This window comes from Camellia sinensis, chromosome 2 (assembly GCF_055761805.1).
Source record: "Camellia sinensis isolate YWXY chromosome 2, ASM5576180v1, whole genome shotgun sequence".
Taxonomy (NCBI): Eukaryota; Viridiplantae; Streptophyta; class Magnoliopsida; order Ericales; family Theaceae; genus Camellia; species Camellia sinensis.
Window position 1 is genome coordinate 91,260,645 of NC_138962.1, and position 23,009 is coordinate 91,283,653.

General features: G+C 40.7%; 2 protein-coding genes across 9 annotated transcripts in view; one reads left to right on the forward strand and one right to left on the reverse strand.

The window, feature by feature from the left end:
- LOC114263954 (uncharacterized) overlaps positions 1 to 22,091 on the forward strand; it is a 44,531-nt gene extending 22,440 nt beyond the window's left edge. The window contains exons 13-15 of the mRNA XM_028204532.2: positions 14,970 to 18,022; positions 18,117 to 18,262; positions 21,688 to 22,091. Coding sequence (XP_028060333.2) covers positions 14,970 to 18,022; positions 18,117 to 18,262; positions 21,688 to 21,829 — 3,341 coding nt within the window. The 3' untranslated portion in view covers positions 21,830 to 22,091. The remainder of the gene's footprint in view (positions 1 to 14,969; positions 18,023 to 18,116; positions 18,263 to 21,687) is intronic.
- Positions 22,092 to 22,252: 161 nt separating this feature from the next.
- Positions 22,253 to 23,009, reverse strand: part of LOC114263955 (sugar transporter ERD6-like 5) — a 49,094-nt gene continuing 48,337 nt past the window's right edge. For all 8 annotated transcript variants that reach the window (XM_028204539.2, XM_082915065.1, XM_028204534.2 and 5 more), the window contains 3 exons: positions 22,924 to 22,983; positions 22,683 to 22,797; positions 22,253 to 22,602 (listed from right to left, as the gene is read on the reverse strand). In XM_028204539.2, the coding sequence (XP_028060340.2) occupies positions 22,469 to 22,602; positions 22,683 to 22,797; positions 22,924 to 22,983 (309 nt within the window). In that variant the 3' untranslated portion in view covers positions 22,253 to 22,468. The remainder of the gene's footprint in view (positions 22,603 to 22,682; positions 22,798 to 22,923; positions 22,984 to 23,009) is intronic.

A 23,009-nucleotide genomic window follows, 5' to 3' on the forward strand; every position in this document is an offset into this window, starting at 1 on the left:
AGAGACACAGATTGCGCCTTAACGCATCTAAGTGCGCGTTCGGTGTAGGATCTGGCAAATTCCTGGGCATCCTGGTGACCAACTGGGGTATAAAGGCAGACCCCTCCCAGATCAAAGCTATTCAGGACCTGGAGAAGCCTAACTCAGTAAAAGAAGTGCAGCATCTCATCAGCATGGCAGCCGCACTCAACCGATTTATTAGCCGGTCGTCAGATAAACTACGACCATTTTTTCTAGCATTAAAAGCCAAGTTCGAGTGGGACGAAGAATGCGACTGCGCTCTGGAAAACTTGAAGGAATACATGTCTTCTCCACCACTGCTTGTCACCCCAATACCTGAAAAAGAACTCTTCCTGTACCTGGCAGTCTCTCAGCACGCAATTAGCGCAGTATTGGTCCGTGCAGAAGGAATCCAACATCTGCCCATTTATTATGTCAGCAAAACATTACTGGGCACCGAAACGAGGTACTTGCCACTGGAAAAACTGGCCTTGGCCTTAATGATGGCCTCAAGGAAGTTGTTGCACTACTTCCACGCCCACACCATAGTCGTCCTTACAGCTTTCCCATTAAAAGCTTTGTTTGAGAGGGCGAACTTTTCTGGGCGAATCTTGAAGTGGGCAGTAGAGCTGGGACTATTCGACATCAAGTTTCAACCCAGAACCGCGATAAAGGCCCAAGCTTTGGCATACTTTGTCGCATAATTTACTCCTGGAAGTCATCATATCTGCCCAATCGACCTGACTAATACAACCGAACTAGGGATGGAAGTTGACGCCGGAATAGCACAACCCCTGGTGCAGGATACTCAGTCGGACCCCAAGCTAGACCAGAGTAAAGAGAGCAAGGTAGAAGCGAACCATGCTACACCAAGCCAAGTCTCACCAACAAATAAAGACTTGGTTCAATCAGATAGCGAGGGGTAGACAGCAAGTATGGACCTTAAAGAAAACACCAGCGACATTCTTGACCCCACGGCATCATCTGATCCCTCCACTTGCTGGAAATTGTTCGTCGGAGAGATGTGGAAGCTCTTTGTAGATGGAGCATCCAACCGACATGGTGCAGGACTTGGCATAGTCCTTATCTCACCAGACGGCCTGGTTGTGGAGCAAGCAGTCAACCTTGGATTCCCAGCATCAAATAACGAAGCGGAGTATGAAGCGCTTCTTGCAGGTCTCAAATTAGCATCCTACATGAAGGCCACCGAGCTAATGGTTTACAGCGACTCACAGCTGGTGGTAAACCAAATTTCCGACGACTACGAGGCAAAGGATGACAGGATGACTAAGTATCAAGACTTAGTCAGAAAAGAGATCGAGAAATTTGAAGTAGTTAGGATAGAACAGATTGGCCGGGAGGAAAACAGCAGAGCAGATGAACTAGCAGGCTTTGCTTCAATGGCAGATGCATCCATCCCTCATCCGTTGTTAATTGACTACTTACCAAGACCAAGCATTGAAGACCCCGAAGCAGAAGAGGTATGTTGCGCCGAACTAGGCCCCTCATGGATGGATCCCATCATACTGTTCTTAAAAGATGGCATCTTACCAGAAGAAAAGAAGGAAGCCAACAAAATTAGAGCAAAGTCGCAGCGATTTTGGCTCTCCCCTTCTATGGCATTGTACAAAAAATCATTCTCAAGACCTTATTTAAAGTGTGTTCACCCCAGCAAAGTGGAAGCATTCTTGTTCAAAATACACGAAGGGGTGTGCGGAAGCCACCAAGGAGGAAGATCGTTAGCTTACAAAGCCATTTCGCAAGGATACTGGTGGCCTTACATGCAAGCAGACTCGGAGAAGTATGTAAAGAAGTGCGAGAAATGTCAGAAGTTTGCACACCAAATACATCAGCCAGCTAGAGAGCTCCTACCACTAACCAGCCCATGGCCCTTCGCAATGTAGGGCTTGGACATAGTAGGACCACTTCCAACAGCACCCGGAAACAGGAAGTTCTTTCTCGCGGCAACAGACTACTTTACAAAATGGGTGAAAGCAGAGGCATTGGCAACAATCAAGGAAAAAGATGTGAAGAAGTTCGTCTGGCAGAATATCATCACTCGGTTCGGCATACCTAAAGCCCTAATATCAGACAACGACACTCAGTTTGATGGCAAAATCTTTAGAGGTTTTTGTAAAGAATACAAGATAGAGTTTTACAATTCTACACCGGCGTATCCCCAAGCAAATGGCCAAGCAGAGGCATCAAACAAGGTTGTCTTGGATGGATTGAAGAAGAGGTTAGAAAAAGTAAAAGGCAAGTTGGCTGAGGAACTGCCTCATGTTCTGTGGGCTTACCGTACCACACCTCGGCGATCAACTGGAGAGACACCATTCTCTTTAGCCTATGGCATGGAAGCGGTAATTCCACTGGAAGTTGGCCTCCCCACAATTAGAAGCGAAAATTTTGATCCAGACTTGAATGGAGAGGCCATAACATTGGAACTCGACCTCACCGAAGAAAGAAGAGAAAGAGCACTGGTTCACATTGCCTCATACCAACAAGAGTTATCCAGGAAATACAACAAAACAGTCCATCCAAGGCAATTCAAGATCGGAGATTGGGTGCTGCGCAAAATAATGGGAAACACTGTGGTTCCGGGAGATGGCAAGTTAGGGCCCAATTGGGAAGGACCTTACAAAGTGGTCGGATTAGCTGGCAAGGGGGCATACCACTTAGAAGATGAGGACGTTAAAGCAATTCCCAGACCATGGAATACTGCAAATCTCAAGTTATTTTATTTTTAGCTTTTTTTAAGTATGTGTAATTTTTCCCATTCTCAATAAAAGAAGTAGTTTCTTTTTAGTATAGTTGTTTCTTTCTGTAAAAGATTGTTTTAGTGAGTTAGGGGCATTAAAAACATAGTTGGCTGGAAAAACCAACACCCCTCCTAAGCCCAGGATAAGGATCCAGGTTGCAGGACGTTTGGTCGGAATAACCAAACACTTTATTCTAGGTTGGCTGGAAAAATCAATCTAGAGGTTGGCTGGAAAAACCAACACCCCTCCTAAGCCCAGGATAAGGATCCAGGCTGCAAGATGTTTGGTCGGAATAACCAAACACTTTACTCTAGGTTGGCTGGAAAAACCAATCTAGAGGTTGGCTAGAAAAACCAACACCCTTCCTAAGCCCAGGATAAGGATCCAGGCTGCAGGACATTTGGTTGGAATAACCAAACACTTTACTCTAGGTTGGCTGGAATAACCAATTTAGAGGTTGGCTGGATTAAGCCAACTCTTAGTACTCTTCAGCCGAGATAAGGATCTCGGCTAAAGAGTGGTTGGCTGGATTAAACCAACTCTTAGTACTCTTCAGCCGAAGTAAGGATATCGGCTAAAGAGTGGTTGGCTGGATTAAATCAACTCTTAGTACTCTTCAGCCGAAGTAAGAATATCGGCTAAAGAGTGGTTGGCTGGATTCAACCAACTCTTAGTACTCTTCAGCCGAAGTAAGGATATCGGCTAAAGAGTGGTTCGCTAGATTAAACCAACTCGTAGTACTCTTCAGCCGAGGTAGGCATCTCGGCTAAAGAGTGATTGGTAGCTGTAATAAATTTCCAAAGTATAGGACCGAGATATTTATCTCGGCAGGAAAATGTTTGTGTACAAAAGTGAATGCAGGTATAGCACAGATCGAACAGAAAGATGCAAGGTTTTTTCATTCAAAAGCAAGGAAAAGGTACAATAGTTGGGGACTCAGCCCGGTTACAAACTTTTTTGTCCAACAAAGAAAAGAAGAAAATACTAAAATCAAGCAACAAAAGGAGAAACAGTCAGGCAAACAGATCATCAAGATCAGCATCAAGTTCAACCCGGAGCCCGGTTTCATTCGGGAGCACGGTCTCGGTTGGGAGCGTGGTTCAGTAGGCAGCTCATCGGTTAGATCTTCCACCACTGGCTCCAACCGAGCTGACTGATTGACAGGCTCATTGACGACTGGGGTATCATTAGGCACGGTCTCTTCTTCGTCATCAGAATCTTCAAGAAATTGTTGCTGTAGGGCAGCAGCATATTCCGTCATGGAGCTCGGTATAAAGTATGCAGGAGCGTTGAAGACCTCGGTCTCTGGACCGTGACTGAGCTGCACTACAGCCGTCCTCCACCCGCATTTGAAGAAGAGATCCTTAGCAGCTTCACATTGTTTAATGTAAGTCGCCTCCCCCTCCTTGTAACCCCGGAGCTTGGCGTCATCCACACTCTTCTTTAGCTTTCCGATCTCGACGTTCTTTTTGCCTTCAAGCTTCGCCAGCTCCCACAGATATTTGTGTTTCATCTCGGCTACAGCCTTTTGTTTGTCTGCTTCAATCGAGTTAACAAGACCGGTCAGACGACCGTTCCTAGTTTTTAGCTCGGCTATCTGCTTCCTGGCTTCTTCTAGCTCAGTTATTTTCTCGGTTACTTCGGCCATGGCTTGCCTTGCTCTCTTACGAAGTTCCAGCACGCGCTTATGAGCAATGTGGTTCTTTTGCATGGCCTGAAAAAGAATGGGAAGAGACTTGTAGTAAAACCGAACAGAAATTCGCGCAAATTAGAAAAAACAGCGAAGGAAGCTACTTACAAGCACCATGGATTTTGTGGCCGAACGGATGGCCTTTAGCTCGGTCAAATGTTTAAGATGCTCCATGTCTGCTGATAGGCAAACACTCTTGGCAAGATTGAATGCCATTAAGTGATCTTTTTCAGCGACCACTGAGTCAGTGTCCTAAATAGCTCGGTTCTGAAAAGTGATTTTGGGTACCCACTTGGAGGAGCTAGCCTGGTCGGAATGCTCCGGTTGCGGGCTCGGTGGAGGGCTTGGTGGAAGAAGGGTTTCGTCTTCATCAACTAGGCGTTGCTCGGTTTGGGTAGTCCGGGCACGCTTGCTTGGGCGAGATAAGGAAGGTTGTTGAGATGGAAAGGCCACCACGGTCTCCTGAGCCTGGTTGGACGGTGGTACCTCGGCTCGGTTGGTTTCGGTTAGGAAGGCCCTTACTCTGTTCCTCTTTGCCATCTCTTCTTTGGCAGTAGTTCGGACCAAGTTGATCTCAGGCAAGGATGGATCCGGTTCTGGAGAGGCTTCCAGCAAGAAATCGGTTACTCTGGCTTTTCGTCGGCTCAAAATTCAGTAGTTTGGCCCAACTTTTTTCAGGGTATCGTAGTGCGGCGCGAAGAGTGTTTAGATTGGGGTAACTGTATAGAGACTTAAGGTGGGCTGAATCTGCATAAAGAGTACAAACTGTCAGTTCGGTTCAGGAACAGAAAACCGAAATAAAGAGAGGTATACAAAGAAGCCGAGGTAATTATACCAAGGGTTCCTTTCTTCCAGTTTATACTACGGCCTGGAATCTGGGCTTAGAGGTCTTCAAAATTCCCAGATACCCAGAAAAAATCATCATCGTTCAAATCTTTATCCGGTGTGTCCTTTATTATTTTCTCTCAACGGTGGCGGTGTATTCTTAGATAATAGACCCAGCCATCTTCTTTTGATCCTATGGAATATTGATGGAAGAGTTCGGCTACGCCGAGGTTAATGCCAGCTCGGCGGTTTAGTTCGGCTATACCATTAATTATGCGGTATGAATTTGTGGAAAGTTGGGTGGGGCATATCCTAGTTTGCCTAAGGAATTCACAAAGTAAAGGTTGTACAGGGAAACGTAAACCGCACTCCACAATGGAAATAACGTTAAAGGGGACAAAACCTTGTTTTCCCCAGGGAACGGTGTCTGGCTCGGCTAAAGAAAGGTGGACATCATCTGGGATTTGGTAGTCCTTGCGAAATTCAGCTATTGCACCAGAAGAGTTAACTAAAAACCTATACTTTCCCATTTATGGTCTAAGTTATGACTAAATTATACTTGAATGTTAGCTCGGTTGAAGGATGATGCCGAGTAGCTCGATTGAGCGCTCAAAGGAGTACCTGGGCAACCTAAGTCTGCAAAGTGAAGAACAAAGGTGTTAAGCACAGATCATTGGACCGTGCTAAAAGAAACACAGGCAAGTTAAATGAAGTCCTAGCTCGGCTGTGAGAATTACTTCGTGTCTTAGCACGGTTAAAGGAAGGGGTTTGTTAGCTCGGTGTGATCAAGGGTTTTGTTAGCCCGGTTGAGCCTATAGGGGCAGCATTCTTAGTACGGTCTGAACTAAGAACGCTAGTTTAGCCCCAAGTTGTAGCTCAGTCGTGGTTGAGACTTTCAAGCACACTTGCGCAGACTTAGTACGGTTTGATAGCCCCGCTAAGTTGAAACAAAAGATGGTTTGACTTGTTGAAACTACGGGTATGTGAAATGTTAGTTCGGTTGGATAGTCTAGCTAGATGGACAGCAACTACAAACAACTTCCTAGTTCAGTTACATGTGATTTTTGGATCAAACCCAGTGTTTCTACATATTGTTTCGTAAGTTCAAGTAGTTCTATTGCTAAGGTTTTTCCAGAAAAACGCAAAAAATGTGTTTTACAAAAAGACAAAACAATTTGCTGTGGATTGTAAAAAACAAAAAAACAAAAACAAAATAGATTTGAGTAGCTTACCAGGTCAAGAGGAGGAAACTGAAGATGGAAGCAAAGACGGAGAAGAACACGAACTCAGCAAGCTCAGGGTCGAGGAATGTCAGAGACTCGCAAGAGAGAGAAGTTGAATAGTAAAGTGAATGATTCAAAGCATTAGGGCTTGTTTTGTGAAAAGAGAAGGGAAAAAGGCGGGAACTGTTCAAAAAACACGAGGTACGAAGACGGCGTGACAGCTGCCTTTAGCCAATAAGACCATGCCGCGTGTCTTTGGAATAAGAAGCAATTCAGTCTCTCTGATTGAAGAGACGTTTTGACCGAACAGGTAAAGCCGGCGTAAATTTAGCTCGGCTGGAAGAGCTAAAAATCGGTCGGAAAGGCTAAAGAAGTTTTTTAGCTCGGCTGGTAGACAAGGTAATCCCTATCATGCTGCGCAGATGGAATTAAGGGGCAATTGAGAGGGTAATTTATATAAAAATTGGGCCGAGCTGGGCAATGGGCCGTTATGGGCCACAATACAAAGGGCTGAGTAAAGAGGATTTGAAGTTAGTCCGGTCCCAGAGCCTTGATGATTAGTCCGGTCCCAGAGTGCCTATTGTTATTATCGGTCCAGGAGAGTACTGCGGATTGTTCGGTCGCCCGAGTTAGCTCGATCGTATCATGGTGCAGCTAGCTCGGTCAGACCTAGCTAATTGTTAAGCACAGTCTAAACTAACACTATGGTTAGCACGGTTTGTGCAGGTAGAACCGAGGTAAGAGCAGTGAAAGGAAGAATCGAACTAAGTATGGTTCGGTCTAGTCTGCGACTTAGCATAGCCATGTTTACCTCGGTCACAGAATTCCGACCATGGTAAAACCATCTCACTTGGTTTGTGCAGTGAGGGGGGTGTTGAAGGATAAGCATTATCTTTCCGGAGTATGAATCCCAGGAGGAGTTTACATGGAGGAGTAAAAGTCCTACTAGGATCGTGCCACACGGAACCTACAAAAGCTCACAACATCACCTATGAAGAGGTAACACAACTTTTGATTCTCGAATACACAGAGCTTTTTGGCTATTTGTCTATTTTGCTGACTTAGGCATCGAAGAGGTATCCGGCACACACCCGCCGGCTAGCTCACCTTTGTGTTTTCAGGGAATAAAGCGACGACGTACGGAGGAGCGCAATCTTGATCAACAGGATTATACGGGAAGAATATTTCGTGCCCGTACAGAAATGTATCTATTAATTATTGTATAGTTTTTCATTTTTCATGTTTGTGTTTTATTAACTCAATATATTGTGTTGGCCCTGTTCATGTTGTTTTATATCTCGTTGAAAAATAGTTAACCCAAACCAGCTAACTTTATCTATGATTTGTGTCATGTTAAGTGTCGAGTCAAACATTTCTTCCTCCAATGGAAATGTATTTGGAACATTTGTTTACACTCACTCCAAAACTACATCATTTGGCCTAAAAAAAAAAACAGAAAAAAAAAACAAAGGGGTGCCATTTGAATGCATGGCAATCCAGCAGTGAGCCTAAATCTAGTTCCTTTGGCGAATACGTATCACTTAGTCAACCTTGTTTATTTGGTACATGTGGAGTTTTTATCCAGTAAGGGCAAAACCTCACTGAAAACAGTACATTTTTTTATAATCAAAAGAAATATATATACATACATAAAGCGTCCTGCTAACCATAACCCAATGGTAGTTGGTTAAGAAGCAAATAGTATTGAATTCTAATATAAATTTTAAATGTTCTCATGCATTTCACATATTCTTATCAATCGGCCAAAGGGCGATGGTTAGTATTCCTATATAAAATATGGTCAATGGGAAAATTTTTAGAGGTGTGAAAATAAAATCTACAAGTGGAAAATCAAGAAGAAATTAAAGACCATACGATAAAAACTATATGTTCAAATTTTCACTATGGGAAATTTTGAAAAAGGAAGAAGTTAGAGCTATATATTAAAATAGAAGCTGCTAATAGCCCCATCAAATTATTTAGGACCCCCTATTTCTTTGGACGCCTACACACCAAAATCTAAAATTGATCACCTCCATTTTTTCTTTGAGCACCCATTATAATCCCATTTCTACCCTTTGGAGCCCACCACTTCAACCTTACTCCGGCAGCCCCCAACCGTCCTTCTCTCCGGTGACCCTCTTCTAGCCTGACTCCCTCTCTAGCTACCCTCCTCTAGCCTCTTCTTTCTTTTTTCTTCTTAATTCGCCCCTGTTGTGCTTCATTTTCTTCTTCTTCTTCCTTCTCTTTGCCTCAAACCATAAATCTTGGGTTCACGGCAAAAAGGAAGAGGGAGGGAGTGGTGTTGAATATAGAAATTAGAGTACATAGAATCTTTTTATTTTTAGTATTATGTATATAATCTATGATTATGTCAATCACTAATTTAGTATCGTTTCCTTATTTATATCGTTTCTTAAATTGTATCATGAATCTATTATATATACATGGCCTCTATCTCATTCATGGAAAAAGCCAAATAATTCTTTTCATTCTTCTTGGTATCAGAGCTAGGTTAAGTACCTAGTAATTTTGCTTCACCGGTGGGCAACAGCCTTGCCTTGGCCGTCCGCTGAACCTCAACCCATTCCACTGTCATATTTTCTTTCAGTATTACTTCGTAGTGATCTCTTCCTCTATCCACTAGTTTGTTCATATCCCAAATATCTTTATCATATTTTTTTTTACTTGAAAGTCATTTTTTTGTGTGTTTTTGCTCCACTTTGTCTTTCCCTCTGTTTCAACCTCAAATAGGTTTTTATCTTCAAACCTGTTTAAGTTTGAGGGGGCTATTATACCTATATCATGGGGAGCATGGTGATATACCATGTGAACCACCAAAGCCACCTCATCTGGCACACAACCCATGTCACCCCTTTTGGTGCACAAACCAAGTCATCCCCTTAGCACACCACCTAAGCTGCCTCCTAGGGCACTTTCTAATAAGCCGCCTCTTGGCACACTCAGTCATCTGTTGCCATCATCGTTTAGCACCACATCATAAGTTATGTGCGTGCCACACTTGCTGGTTTAACATTCAGTTAGTCTCTACAACGGTCTGACATGACCCCTTAAATTGTCCTGACATTGATTTCGGTTAGTTTCTACAATGGTCCGACATGACCCTGTAAATTGTCCCAACATTGATTTCGGTTAGTTTCTTCTAGGGCAGTTCAATCCTCCTTTTTTTTTTCTTTTTTTTTAAAGGGTGTTGTGCTGATGTATTAAGCATTTTTTTGGCCTTTCTTATTTAGTGGACTATCAGATTTGTTCGATAGCCTTTATTTGGACTAACCGTTGAGTTTTTTCCGGCTTCTTCCAGTTCTGATGTATTAAGCACTTTTTGGCCTTTTTTATTTAGTGGACTACCAGATTTGTTCAGTAGCATTTATTTGGACTAGTTGTTGAGTTTTTTCCGACTTCTTCCAGTCATCTATTGGCAAGCTGCGATTGTTGAATATCTTCACATTAACTTGAGGGGGAGTGTTGAATATAGAAATTAGAGTACATAGAATATATTTATTTTTAGTATTATGTATATAATCTGTAATTGTGTTAATCACTGATTTAGTATTGTTTCCTTATTTATATCGTTTCATTATTTATATCGTTTCCTAAATTATATCATGAATCTATTATATATACATGGCCTTTATCTCATTCATGGAAAAAGCCAAATAATTCTTTTCATTCTTTTGGTTTGTGGCTATGGACGATAGGCAGGGGTGGGGGCTACTTAGGAGGCAAGGGAGAGACAAAGGATGGATGATGATGGAGGGGTTGTGCTAGAGTGAAGGGAGGAGCTGGAGAAGGCAGAAAGGGATGAATGAAGGAGGGTAGGGGGGGAGGTGGCCGGAGCTAGTGGAGTGAGAGGTTGGTGCTGTGACACTCGTGGCATGTTTCTCAAGTCTATTTTAATGATCTGAGCCATTCATATTGTAGGTTTCGTTGAGTAAATCATCTATGAAAAAAATTAGATTATTTGGGCATCTGTAACCCATAACAAAATCACATTTATGTTGTAAAAAAATAAACGGCTAGCATAATTTTAATATTTTTTTTTGGATAACTGAGAGGGTAATTTCTATCAAAGTATTGGGCCCAACTAAGCTCAATGTGGCCTTGATACTTGGGCTAGACAGATGGGCTTAGCATTAACTTGGGTCGGCAAATGGGCTTAACATGAACTTAGGTCGAACAAATGATGCCAAGTTGATAGGGCTTCAGTGATTGAGTTTGGCACAAGTGGTGGTGCGCCACCGGGCATATTATGCTAGGTTGAAGGGCTTGGCTAGAGGTAATTGCGCGGTCATTATTCTTAGTCCATGCTCAGTTGCTCTTGAGCTGAAATGAGTGGAAAGTGACTAAGTATCTGCACTAATGGAGAGCAACCGGGAAGATTAGTTGCTTGGCTTGGTTGTCAACTTAGGAGTAGATACACTTCACTTACATTCTGTTGAGTATAGAAATTAGAGTACGTAGAATCTTTTTATTTTTAGTATTATGTATATAATCTGTGATTGTGTTAATCACCGATTTAGTATTGTTTTCTTATTTACATCGTTTCTTAAATTGTATCATGAATCTATTATATATACATGGCCTCTACCTCATTTATGAAAAAGCCAAACAATTCTTTTCATTTCTTTTTGGTATCAGAGCTAGGTTAAGTACATAGTAATTTTGCGTCACCGATGGGCAACAACCTTGCCTTGGCCGTGCGCTGGACCTCAACCCATTCCACTGTCATATTTTCTTTCAATATCACTTCGTGGTGATCTCTTCCTCTATCCACTAGTTTATTTCTATCCCAAATATCTCTATCATATATTTTTTTTTAGTCGCAATCCATTTTTTGTGTTTTTGTTCCACTTTGTTTTTCTCTCTATTTCAATCTCAAATAAGTTTCTATCTTCAAACCTATTTAAGTTTGAGGGGGGTATTATATCTATATCATAGTGAGCATGGTGATATACTATGTGAACCACCTGAGCCGCCCCATTTGGAGCACAACCCAAGTCGCCCCCTCTGGCGCACAACCCAAGTTGCTCCTTTATCACACCACCTAAGCCGCCCCCTCTGGCGCACCACCAAAGCCGCCCCCTGGCGCATTTAGTCATTTGTTGCCATCATCGTTCAGCACTACGTCATAAGTTATGTGTGTGCCACGCTTGCTGGTTCAACATCCAGATCTACATCGTTCCGGCATGACCCCTTTAAATTGTCTCGACATTGATTTCGGTTAGTCTCTAAAATGGTCCAACATGACCCCTTAAACTATCCTAACATTGATTCCGATCAGTTCCTACAATGATCCAGCATGACCTTAAACTGTCTCGACATTAGTTCCACCCAGTTTCTGCGACGGTTGGGCACGACCATAAACTATCTCCTGGCATTAGCTCCGGTCTCTAATGCCGACCAGGGTCTTGTTGGCTGGCGACCAGGGTATTTCCTGGCCATAGATGCTTCGGCAGCTCTTTTAGGACAATTCAGTCCCTGTTTTTTTTCCCTTTCTAAGGTGTGGTGCTGATGTATTAAGCACTTTTTGACCTTTTTTTATTTAGTGGACTACTAGATTTGTTCTGTAGCATTTATTTGGACTAGCCGTTGAGTCTTTTCTGGTTTCTTCCAGTCATCCATTGGCAAGCTATGATTGTTGAACATCTTCACACCAGCTCGAGGGGGAGTGTTGAGTATAAAAATTAGAGTACATAGAATCTTTTTATTTTTAGTATTATGTACATAATCTGTGATTGTGTCAATCACTGATTTAGTATTGTTTCCTTCTTTATATCGTTTCCTAAATTGTATCATGAATCTATTATATATACATGGCCTCTATCTAATTCATGAAAAAACTAAAAAATTCTTTTCATTCTTTTCCGTCTGGATCGTGAGGTGAGTTGAGAAAAGAGAAGAAAAGATTGTGGTTTCTCACCTAGGTGAGAAAAGAAAAGAAATGATTATGGTTTCTTACTATTATGGTTGGATGAATAAAAGAGAAGAGAATGTGGTTTCTCACCTATCTTGTTTGGATACAATAAATAAGAGAAAAGAAAGGAAAGTTTTTTATTTCATTTTACCAAAATAACCTTCCATATTAATAAGCTATGTTTTTTTATAAGGGTAATTTTGATATTTTAGAAAACTTTCGTTAAACCCAATTTTTTTCTCACCAGATTTGACCACTTCTAGTGAGAAACAAAACAAATGTTTGGTGAGAGTCATTTTATCACCATCTCTCATCATTTCTCACTTACTTAAACATCCAAACAAGTGAAGGGGTTTTCTATTCTCACAATTTCTTTTCTTTTTTCACCAAACCCGTCCATCCAAACCGAGTGTTAGACCTGTATGGCCAGGGTGATAAATGATGGGTATTATCCTTAAGAAGTTGACTCCTAGTAGGAAGCTACAAAGTGGAATTAGAGTCCTACTAGGATTCTGCTACGCCGAAACAGGGCGATACATGTCCAATTAATCTCAATTTTTATATAAATGATATGCTTGACAAATCTTATAATATGAATAATTCGAATTATCAAAAATAGGTTTGAGATAAACCCGGTGGACCGTGATAGCACCGGTGTTGTCACAACACCCCACCATCTGTCCAAGTTGGTGGGGGTTAGAGTTAGGGATAGGGATAAAGGGAAATTTATATGGTGTAAAATGGTAATAAAAATAAATAAAATGGATGGGGAGGTCCTAAGTAATTAGGTGAGGGCTATTAGCAACTCCCATTAAAGTTAAAGTTTTCAAAACTCACCAGTTGCCTCTATAGTGACTCTGCCTATTCCTGGAAGGCCTCTGGCACATGGAATGGGAATGTGGCGCACTACTATGTTGCATAGAATCTTTTATTTGCTCGAAAGTATTGTGTCCACCAGATATGACAAGGATAAGGGTGTGAAATATGTGTCTGACACCCGTACCTATTTTAGACACTTGAATCCTCAAACTTTTTATAATGTTTAAAGGATAAGAAACTCACATTTGTTAGAAAAGAAACATTTATAACCTCTAGCGTAGATGAGAGATAAAGGCTTTGTTTGGTTTGACTTTGGGAGATAAGTTTTCAAAAAATATTTTGGGAAGTGAATTTAGAAATTTTTGTAGTTTGTTTGGTTGTATATTTTGAAAATAGTTTTGAAGTTTGGGAGTTTGGGATAATTTGATATTTTGTTGTAATTGAGTAGATGTATGTGAGAGAAAAAGTAATTGAAAATGAAAGAGGAGAGAGAAAAAGTGATTGATTGATGTGTAGGAGAGAGAAAGTGATTTTGGAAATTTTTTGAGAAAAATTACAAAGCAAACAAAATTTCCAAAAATTTTCTCCAAAATCTTTTTCCCAAAGCCAAACCAAACAAAGCCAAAATTTCTACTTTTTATTTTTTATTTTTAAATCTTATTCAATTTCATGTACCTTTCTACATAATTTTCATTATCTTATCTAAAAATATTATATAATATGTAATATATATGTGTATATAATGAGTCCCTGTACTTTCTACATAATTTTCATTATCTTATCTAAAAATATTATATAATATGTAATATATATGTGTATATAATGAGTCCCTATACCCATAAACTATTTTGGATTCATAATCCCAATATACTAGGATTTAAGTTTATGAAGACCTAACGCTTAGATGTGCACCCGTATCTGATACTTGTACCTGAGTCCATGTCACATAGGTGCACTATATACTCTAAAATGTAGTACATTAGGGTGGACTTATATATATATATATATATTAGACTATTAAAGTTGAAACTACTTCTAGAGCATTTTTTTAAAACATTCATTAAAATATAGTCCTTTTTTTTTTTTAAATCAAGATAATCATATGTGAAAACAAATTTTAGTAGAGCATTGTGGTCCATTTTTATATTTTGTCCATCCTAAATGCCACTCTCCCTAAAATAGTTCATTATAGTTGATTCTTGTCGTCATATGGAAATTTTTTGATGGAATAAATAGAAAAAATTTGGGATTAATTTAGATCAATAAATTCACCATTTTAGAACAAAAGTGTCAGGTTTTGGAATGTGTGTTCCAAAAGTAAATCACTTATGCGGTGTTTGGTTGGGGGATTTCGGAAGGGATTTGGAAAGGGAAAGGGAAAAGATGTGTAAAATTATGTGAAATGTAGGTATATTTTTTTCACATTTCACCTACCTTTTCCATTTCCTTTTCCAAATCCCTTCTCAAATCCCTCAACCAAACACAGCATTAGGTGTCAGTGTTTTCTGGTAAGACTTTGTATTCAGCCAAAGAGTGAAAAATATTGTAATGCGAATTGGTTCTCTTGAGTTTATGGTAATAACAAGTTGAGAATTATACATCAGTTTGAATCTAATTATCAATTTATGGCTCAGTAGTTTCTGATAATCTTATCTCAATGCTTTTCTTATGTTTATTGCTGAATTTGACATTCAAATTGTGTGTTTTTACTGATGTAGGAGAAATTTACTTGGAAAAATGTGGGGAATCTAAGTTGGAAAGTGCGGGAGAATGTTTTTCACTAGCGAGATGTTACAATATTGCAGCAGAAGTATATGCAAGGGCAAACTTACACCTGAAGTGCTTATCTGCTTGCAGTGATGGGAAGTTATTTGACAAGGGGTTGAAGTACATTGAGAGCTGGAAACAAGATGCCGCTACAAGTGCAGTAAAAGAATTAGGCACTAATGGGCAACAATTTCTACAGGGAGCTGCTCTTCATTATTACAAGCTCCAAGATGTAAAATCCATGTTACGATTTGTTAGATCGTTTCAATCCATGGAGTCAATTCGCATCTTTTTGGAGAAGGAGAGTCTCCTCAATGAGCTTCTGATGTTGGAAGTAGAAATGGGAAACTTCCTGGAAGCTGCCGACATTGCAAAGCGAAAAAGAGATTCTCTTCTTGAGGTTGATTTGGTAGAGAAGGCCGGACTTTTCAGAGAAGCATCTATGCTCATTCTCTGGTACGTGTTCAGAGACACTCTGCATACAAAAGGAAAAGAAATTCAGCCTTTGATGCAGTCTATGGAGAAAGACAAACTTCTGACGAGAGCCAAGTCAATTGCAAAAAATCATTCTGATCAATTCCATGAGTTTGTTTGTATGGAAGCTGACATTTTATCAAGAGGAAAAGCTAACAACAATGGAGAACTCCTTGAGATGGGCTTGCAGTTTATTCAACACTGGAAATTAAACGCACCAGAAGATGTTGGCAGGGTCAAAAGGCGTTATGAAATGAAAATAATTGAACAAAAGATGTTAGAAAGATGTGCACGTCATTATCATGATCAGAAAGATTATCATTCCATGATGAAATATGTGGAAGCATTTCATTCCATAGAGCCGATTCGTGACTTCTTGAGGTCTTTCAATTGCCTTAATGCGCTTCTGTTGTTGGAAGAAAGAAGGGGAAACTTCATGGAAGCAGCCAATATCGCAGAGCAAAAAGGAGAACTTTTACGTAAGGCTAATCTTCTCGAGAAGGCTGGACAATATGATGAAGCATCTAATATTATTCTCTGGTTTGTCCTTGCTAGATCTCTTTGGGTTTCCCAAAGCAAAGGTTGGCCTTTGAAGCAGTTTGGAAAGAAGGAAGAGCTTCTCACAAAAGCAAAGTCATATGCAAGGAATCACTCGGATCTCTTCTATGAGTTTGTCTCTGTAGAAGTGAATATTTTATCGAACAAGGAAATTAGCTTGTCTGAACTGAGCGAATATTGGCTTTCTTCCCACGGACATGAAAGTCTGAGAGTTGAAATTTTATTGGTTCGGAAAATTTTGGATGCTCATCTCAATTCAGATACCTCAAAGTATGAGTGGAGTAATGAAATGGTTACCCATATGAGAAAGCATTCAGAAGACATGATTTCCCAGAACCGGATTTCAGCTGAAACATTGGTTGCCTTTTGGAATGTTTGGAAGCAGATGATTGTGATTTTAATTGATCACTACCTCCAGAGAATCGGACAAGAAGAAGTTAGTGAGTACAGTAATTATGAGGAGTTTTGCTTGAATTATATGGGTGTGCGAAAACACAATTGTAATCAGGGAACAATTTACCTCTTGCTTGAACCTCATGCCAACTGGATAAGAGAAATCGATGACAGATCCCTCAAGAGGAATGGAAATATGGTTCATATTGGTGCTCGCCAGTTTGTCTTCGCAGCATTGAGGTATTGGAGTTCGGAAATATTTTCTGTTGGTGTCAAAGTATTAGAAACTCTTAAAGCCATTCATGAGAACACTGTCAAAAATTTCTTCTTTGAGTTTCACCAGAGTGTATTTGTCTGTATCTTTGAGGTTGCCAAGTTTCTTAAGGAGTACAAGTTTCACCACTGCGAGAACAATAAAGCATTTGTGCAGGACTACCTTACACCATTTATTCAGAGCTTCATTGGCCATGTATTTCCTCATGACTGGCGAAAATCATTTACAGAGAATTCGATTCTTCTGAGAGGAACCAACCTGTCTATGAATTTGATAAATGAAGCAATTTTGGCAAACATAAGCTCAAATGGGGAGTTAGCGACATATGGGCAAATGGGGAGGGTGGTGATGATGATAATTGGGTCTGGTAGGCTAAATAAAGAATTATATGGGAAGGTTCAGTGCTGTTTTTGCAAGAATTCACAATGGATGACATTTATCGAACAACTCATTGAGAATATAGTATCAGATGTTGCTTTAATAGAGGTATCTTTGGTTAACAAATTCCATGAAGCTCTTGAAGATACTTATTTTGCCAATTGGAGGTCAGAAAAGGATTATATATCACCTACTTGCTTCTTTTATCTTCTTGAGTGTCTTTTGTTCATGGTATCCTACTTCCGAGGATGTTATTTATTCACTTCAAAGGCATCACTTAATGAATGGCTTAAAAATCCAAATGGCAGTTTAGTTAATGATATCAAATCATCATCACTTGATTTGGGAGAAGACATCCACAATTTTATTGCAAACCTTGTTCAGGAGATGCTTCTCAGTAAGTCTGCTACGATGGAGTGGATTATGTCAACAGAAAACATATCGGAGGATTACTATCCTTTCTTTGTTTTGAGATTGATTGTTCTGTTATGTCTGGTTTGTGTAAACTTTGGGAAGCATTTTGATAAGCTTTTTGACCTGCTGGATAGGAGTGATATTAGTTCACAACTGCCACAGGCATTTTGTGATGCCATTCGTAGGAGGGAATGTTACTTTGTCGATGCAGTTGCTGATGCACTTAAAAAGATTGGAAACCCCCTTGTTGTAGTCGGTGTTGGAGACAATTTTTCAATATTTCCTTGCTCCGATGCAGTTTTTGTAAACCTGAAGGTAAACAAATGCAGGGAGGATATATTAAGAGAATTGTTTTCGGATGAACAAAAGACGATGGTTGGAGAGAAGGATTTCATTTATCCATTTTCAAATGGCAATTATGGTCTCTTTTGGGAAATGTTTGATGCTTCAAATTCAGAGAACGAAAAGAATAGAAATGTAATGAGCCTTGTGTCTGCTGCACCAAAAATTAAGGTATAGCTAAATTGTCATCATAAACTATCAAATGCAAATGAATTTAAGACAATTTGAAATCTAAACCCATCTACTCTTCATTCTATACTTCCAGGTGGAGGTGGAGAAAAATTTTCAACTTCTATCTGCTGCAGTGGATTTTTTTCAACACAACATTAATGAGGACGGTCAAAACCTTTGTGAAGAAGCTAACACGATTCTGGATGAGTTGAGGCATCTTTCTTTTGCGTTGGATAGAAGGTAAGATTGTTTTTGTCATAACTACACTTTCTGACATATGCTTAAGTTCTTGTTATCATATCAAGTTAAAGCTTAGTGTATGTAATTTTTCTCTTTAAATGTGGTTCAATCTGTTCATATACTGTTAAAATATATCATCACCTACCACCTCCACTCACCTCCACTACCACACACTCCACCTACCACCTCCACTTCACTCCTACACCTACTACCACATTTTCTTCTATATATAGGAATTTGTAACTATCACAAAAAAATCAATCAATACAATCAATCAATAATACATATATTTTTACATGGTATCAGAGCAAGGTTGACAACCTAGTAATTCCGCTTCACCGGCGGGTGGCAGCCTCACTTTGGCCGCCCGCCGGACCTCAACATATTCCGCTTATTTTCTACACACACCTTCTCTCCCGCTGTTTTGATTCGGAGTTAGCGGAAGCTGTCACTCTCTCAGTTTCCAGATGAACCATCATCCAAGCTAAAGCATGATGAGCGTGGTCTTTTATCAATGGCAGCAACCAATACAGACTAGTGGCATTATGCATCTACCACTGCAAACCCCACTGCCACCACAACCGAGACCACCTTCAATGCCGGCTTTCTCTCACCAGATTCATTCACAAATTGGGCAGAACCCTGGTTTCCAGCACTCTGGTCCACCTCAGCTGCATCATTCACAGCCCATGTTTCATTTAGGTAACAAACCTCCACCTAGCATGGGGCCTTCATTTCCGCAGGGACAGCCCACTTCCAAGTCAGCCAACTCCTCGTCTTCCTAGGTCCCTTCGTCGGTGAGCTGGTTCCCTCCAGTGTCGGACTCCGGCAATGCGACGCTATTTTCGTCCCGCAGATCTCTTCGCCTTTAAGAGGCGACTCTCCCCCCCATCTCGTTCCACACCTCCAACCACAAGGAGCAACTTGGCTTTCAATGGCTTCTTCTGGGAAAGGCCCTGGAACAGTCGCCATTTCCCTTAGATTCTCACTCTCAAAATAAGGGGAAAAGCTCTCTCTTTCCCTCCAAAGCTATATGTGTTATAATTGTTCTGTATCACTACTGTTATATTTTGATTAGCTTCAAGATCCACCTCTATCTTCCCATAGAGCTTTCTGAAAGTTGGTAATGCCGCAGTTCGCATCCAAACAATAAGATCCACTTGGTTGCTTAAAGGTATGCTCTCATTGAGTTTTGCACCCCTAATCAGACCTCCACTTTGAAAATTTTTAGGATAAACATCAGACCCAAATTCATGCCTTTTTTCTCTCTCCCACTTTGCTTTTTCCACCACCCACACCACACAACCCCTTTCTTTTCTTTTCTTTATTCTCCACTCACAAAACATTATCATCACCTTTTGCACCTCACCCGTTGCTCCACATTCTTTCTTTTATTTTATTTTATTTATTTATTTATTTATTTTATTTAAAAAAAAAAAAAAAAAAAAAACAAAGAGGACGAAGACGAACTGCCCAACTCATTTTATTCATATCGGGCCTCACCCCGATCACCATTTTACACCAAAATTAAAATTAAAAAAAAAAAAAAAAAAAAAAAAAACAAACACAAACAACCACATTCACAGGTGGGCTTTTTCTTCTCTACTCTGCCGCCGGTCTTTTCTTCTTGACTCCGTCCTGGGCGGCCCTTGACGGTACTGCCTCCGTGCTTCCTCGACCACCAAGCCAGTTGCCTCCTCCCTGCTCCTCTACTCCCGCATCTGGTGGCCCTCCAAATCGGAACATCACGGTGGCCTTCCGCTTAAGCTCCTTGTTTTCTGCCCTTAGCACGTTTATCTCTGCTCGCGCATCCTTATACATGCGTTGGAGCAGAGCCAGCTGGGCGTTTAACTGCTGCACCTCATTTGTCCTACTCTGCAGCCGGTTCGACAAATTTGTGACCGCCGTCATGGTTTCCACGCATGACTTCAGAGTATACTGATTAGCCTCAATATCAGTTTGCACCGCCATTTTTTGCTCCACCGACCGCATCGGAAAGTTCAATGGAGCAAAACCAGAGGTGTTTGGTTGAGGTTCACTGGCCACCGCACCAGTTATTTCTCCTGTGGGCTCGTTCAGTTCTGGAAAGAGAGTGAGCAGGTTCTGGGTAGCTGGACGGGAAGAAGAGGCCATGTTTTGGGTTGCTAAGTGTTTCCGAGCAGGGTTTACAGAGTATTTCAGACTGCCAAAATTCAGAGGTTTCAAACTGGTTTGCACAGCCTCTGCCTCAACCTTGGTTAAATAGCCAGGGTCGATCCGCGCATCGCGCGCCACTTGCCGACAGACGACAAACGGGCGCGCAAACCAAGGCAGCCACGCGTAGCGCGCGCCACTTGACGCCAGACGCCAAACGGGCGCGCCAACCAAGACACTCACGTGCCTCGCCATCATGTCCGGCACACCTTTTGATGAATTGGGCACGCCTTTTGATGGCACGCTTTTTGAAAAATTGGGCACACCTTTTAAGGGTGCAACTTGTACAAGGGTCCGACAAGACTCTGTAAACTGTCCCGACATTGATTCCGGTTAGCTCATTCATGGGTCCGACAAGACTCTGTAAACTGTCCCGACATTAATTTCGGTTAGTTCCTTTATGGGTCCGACAAGACTCTGTAAACTGTCCCGACATAGATTCCGGTTAGTTTCTACAAGGGTCCGACAAGACTCTGTAAACTGTCCCGACATTGATTCCGGTTAGTTTCTACAAGGGTCCAGCAAGACTCCGTAAACTGTCACAACAACTGTCACAACATTGTCTGCTACAACGGTCCGACATGACCCCATAAACTGTCTTCTACATCGGTCTGACACCGCCATCCAGTGTCCTCTACACCGTTATGACACTACCATACAGTGTCCTCTACAACGTTATGACACCCCCATACAGTGTCCTCTACAACCTTATGACACCACCATACAGTGTCTTCACCAACGGTCTGACACGACCATACAGTGTCTCCTACCTTTTTTTATTTTTATGTATTTTCTTGTTTTGCTCCTCTCTCCAAACTCAAGTTGGTTAGTTTCTATCCTCCTTGAGTTTGCGGGGGGCTGTTAAAATATATCATCACCTACCACCTCCACTCACCTCCACTACCACACACTCCACCTACCACCTCCACTTCACTCCTACACCTACTACCACATTTTCTTCTATATATAGGAATTTGTAACTATCACAAAAAAATCAATCAATACAATCAATCAATAATACATATATTTTTACATATACTAAATATGTTATTTCTACTATCAAAAAACTTGAAGAGATTACTACCAACTCAAACCTAATGGTTGGCTTTATGCATAAAATCTAGACAAATCATCTTCATTTCGTTTCATTGCGAAAGAATTGCCTTAGAAGCTCTGGCGTCATAACTTCCTAATTGTTCCCATAATGCTGAAATTTTCCCTGTTCTATTCAGTAAGCAAGAAATTGAGGATGACATCTCAACAATCATTGAACTTGTAACGAGATTGCAGTTAAGAGGACCAAGGTTGGACTATTTCTTGAATCGTCGCAAAATGATAGGCAACAAAGGAATCAAGGCAGGAAAAATAAAATAGTTGAGCAATCCTGCAATGTTGTAAGGCGGTTTCTTCAATTCAGTAATACTTTACCCCTTGTATTTCATGTTTGTTGCAATATTTAGTTGTCATCATTATCACTGTATGTGCTACTTTCCAAGAACATTTGCAAATGAAACAAGCAATAAATATGTAAAGGAATTCTATTTGTTTTGTAAGCAGTATAAGTGAGCTGATCTACCCTTGTAAAAGCATGTAAATATTTTTTTTAAAAAAAAAATCATTAAATTTCTATTCAGAAGTAGCTTCATGTACAAGATGTAAAAGCTTTGGCAAACTCTCAACATTTGTTGTGATCATGGATGGAGTATTTGTTAGAATCTTCCTATTTGTAATCCGATTTAGAATTTTCCTATTGTCTTTAAGGCTTCTTCCTATTTATTTGGAGTCAATTCAGTCACATAAAGAATACAATTGGCATTAACGCAATAATATTAGTTTCTCTTGTTATTCAAACTTACAACATTGACACTTATTTTCGGTTTAAGTATGTGGTTGCCAAACAAACCAGCTGCTGAAACACAATATTCTACAACACACTTATATGGGGTGGGGCCTACATTCCCACATTGTTTCGGCCCTTACCCATGTGACTATTGTAGAATATTGTGCATCTCTCTATCTTTTTGGTTGCTGGAAAAGGGACAGCGATGCTTGTATTTCTTCTAGAGTTCGCCCCTTAGTCTCCGGGACCAGCTTCGCAACAAACAGAACAGTCGAACCACAAATGCCAGCAAATATGAAAAACGATCCTGAGTGACAACAGTGAAAAATAAGAACTCAACTCATACACATGTATTCAGAGAGAGAGAGAGAGAGAGAGAGAGAGCACCTGCGGAGCTCCATTGAAGTACAAAATTAAAAGTGTATGCAACAATCCAAGAACTTGCCCAAACGAGAAAAGTAATAAAACTTCCAGCTGGACCCTTTATGTCTATAGGAAGCATCTGAAAAAATAAAACCAACGTCGTCATGCTTAAGTTACAAAAAAATAGTTCTTATATCATGCTAACTACCGGTTAATATTTCCATACAAGATAAAAGAATCCCGGTTTAATCTAGATTTGACATACCTCTGACAAGATAATCCAAGGTGCGCCACTGATCCCTATTGAAAAAGACGATCCGTACACCTGGTTGCAAAAATCAATAATTCACA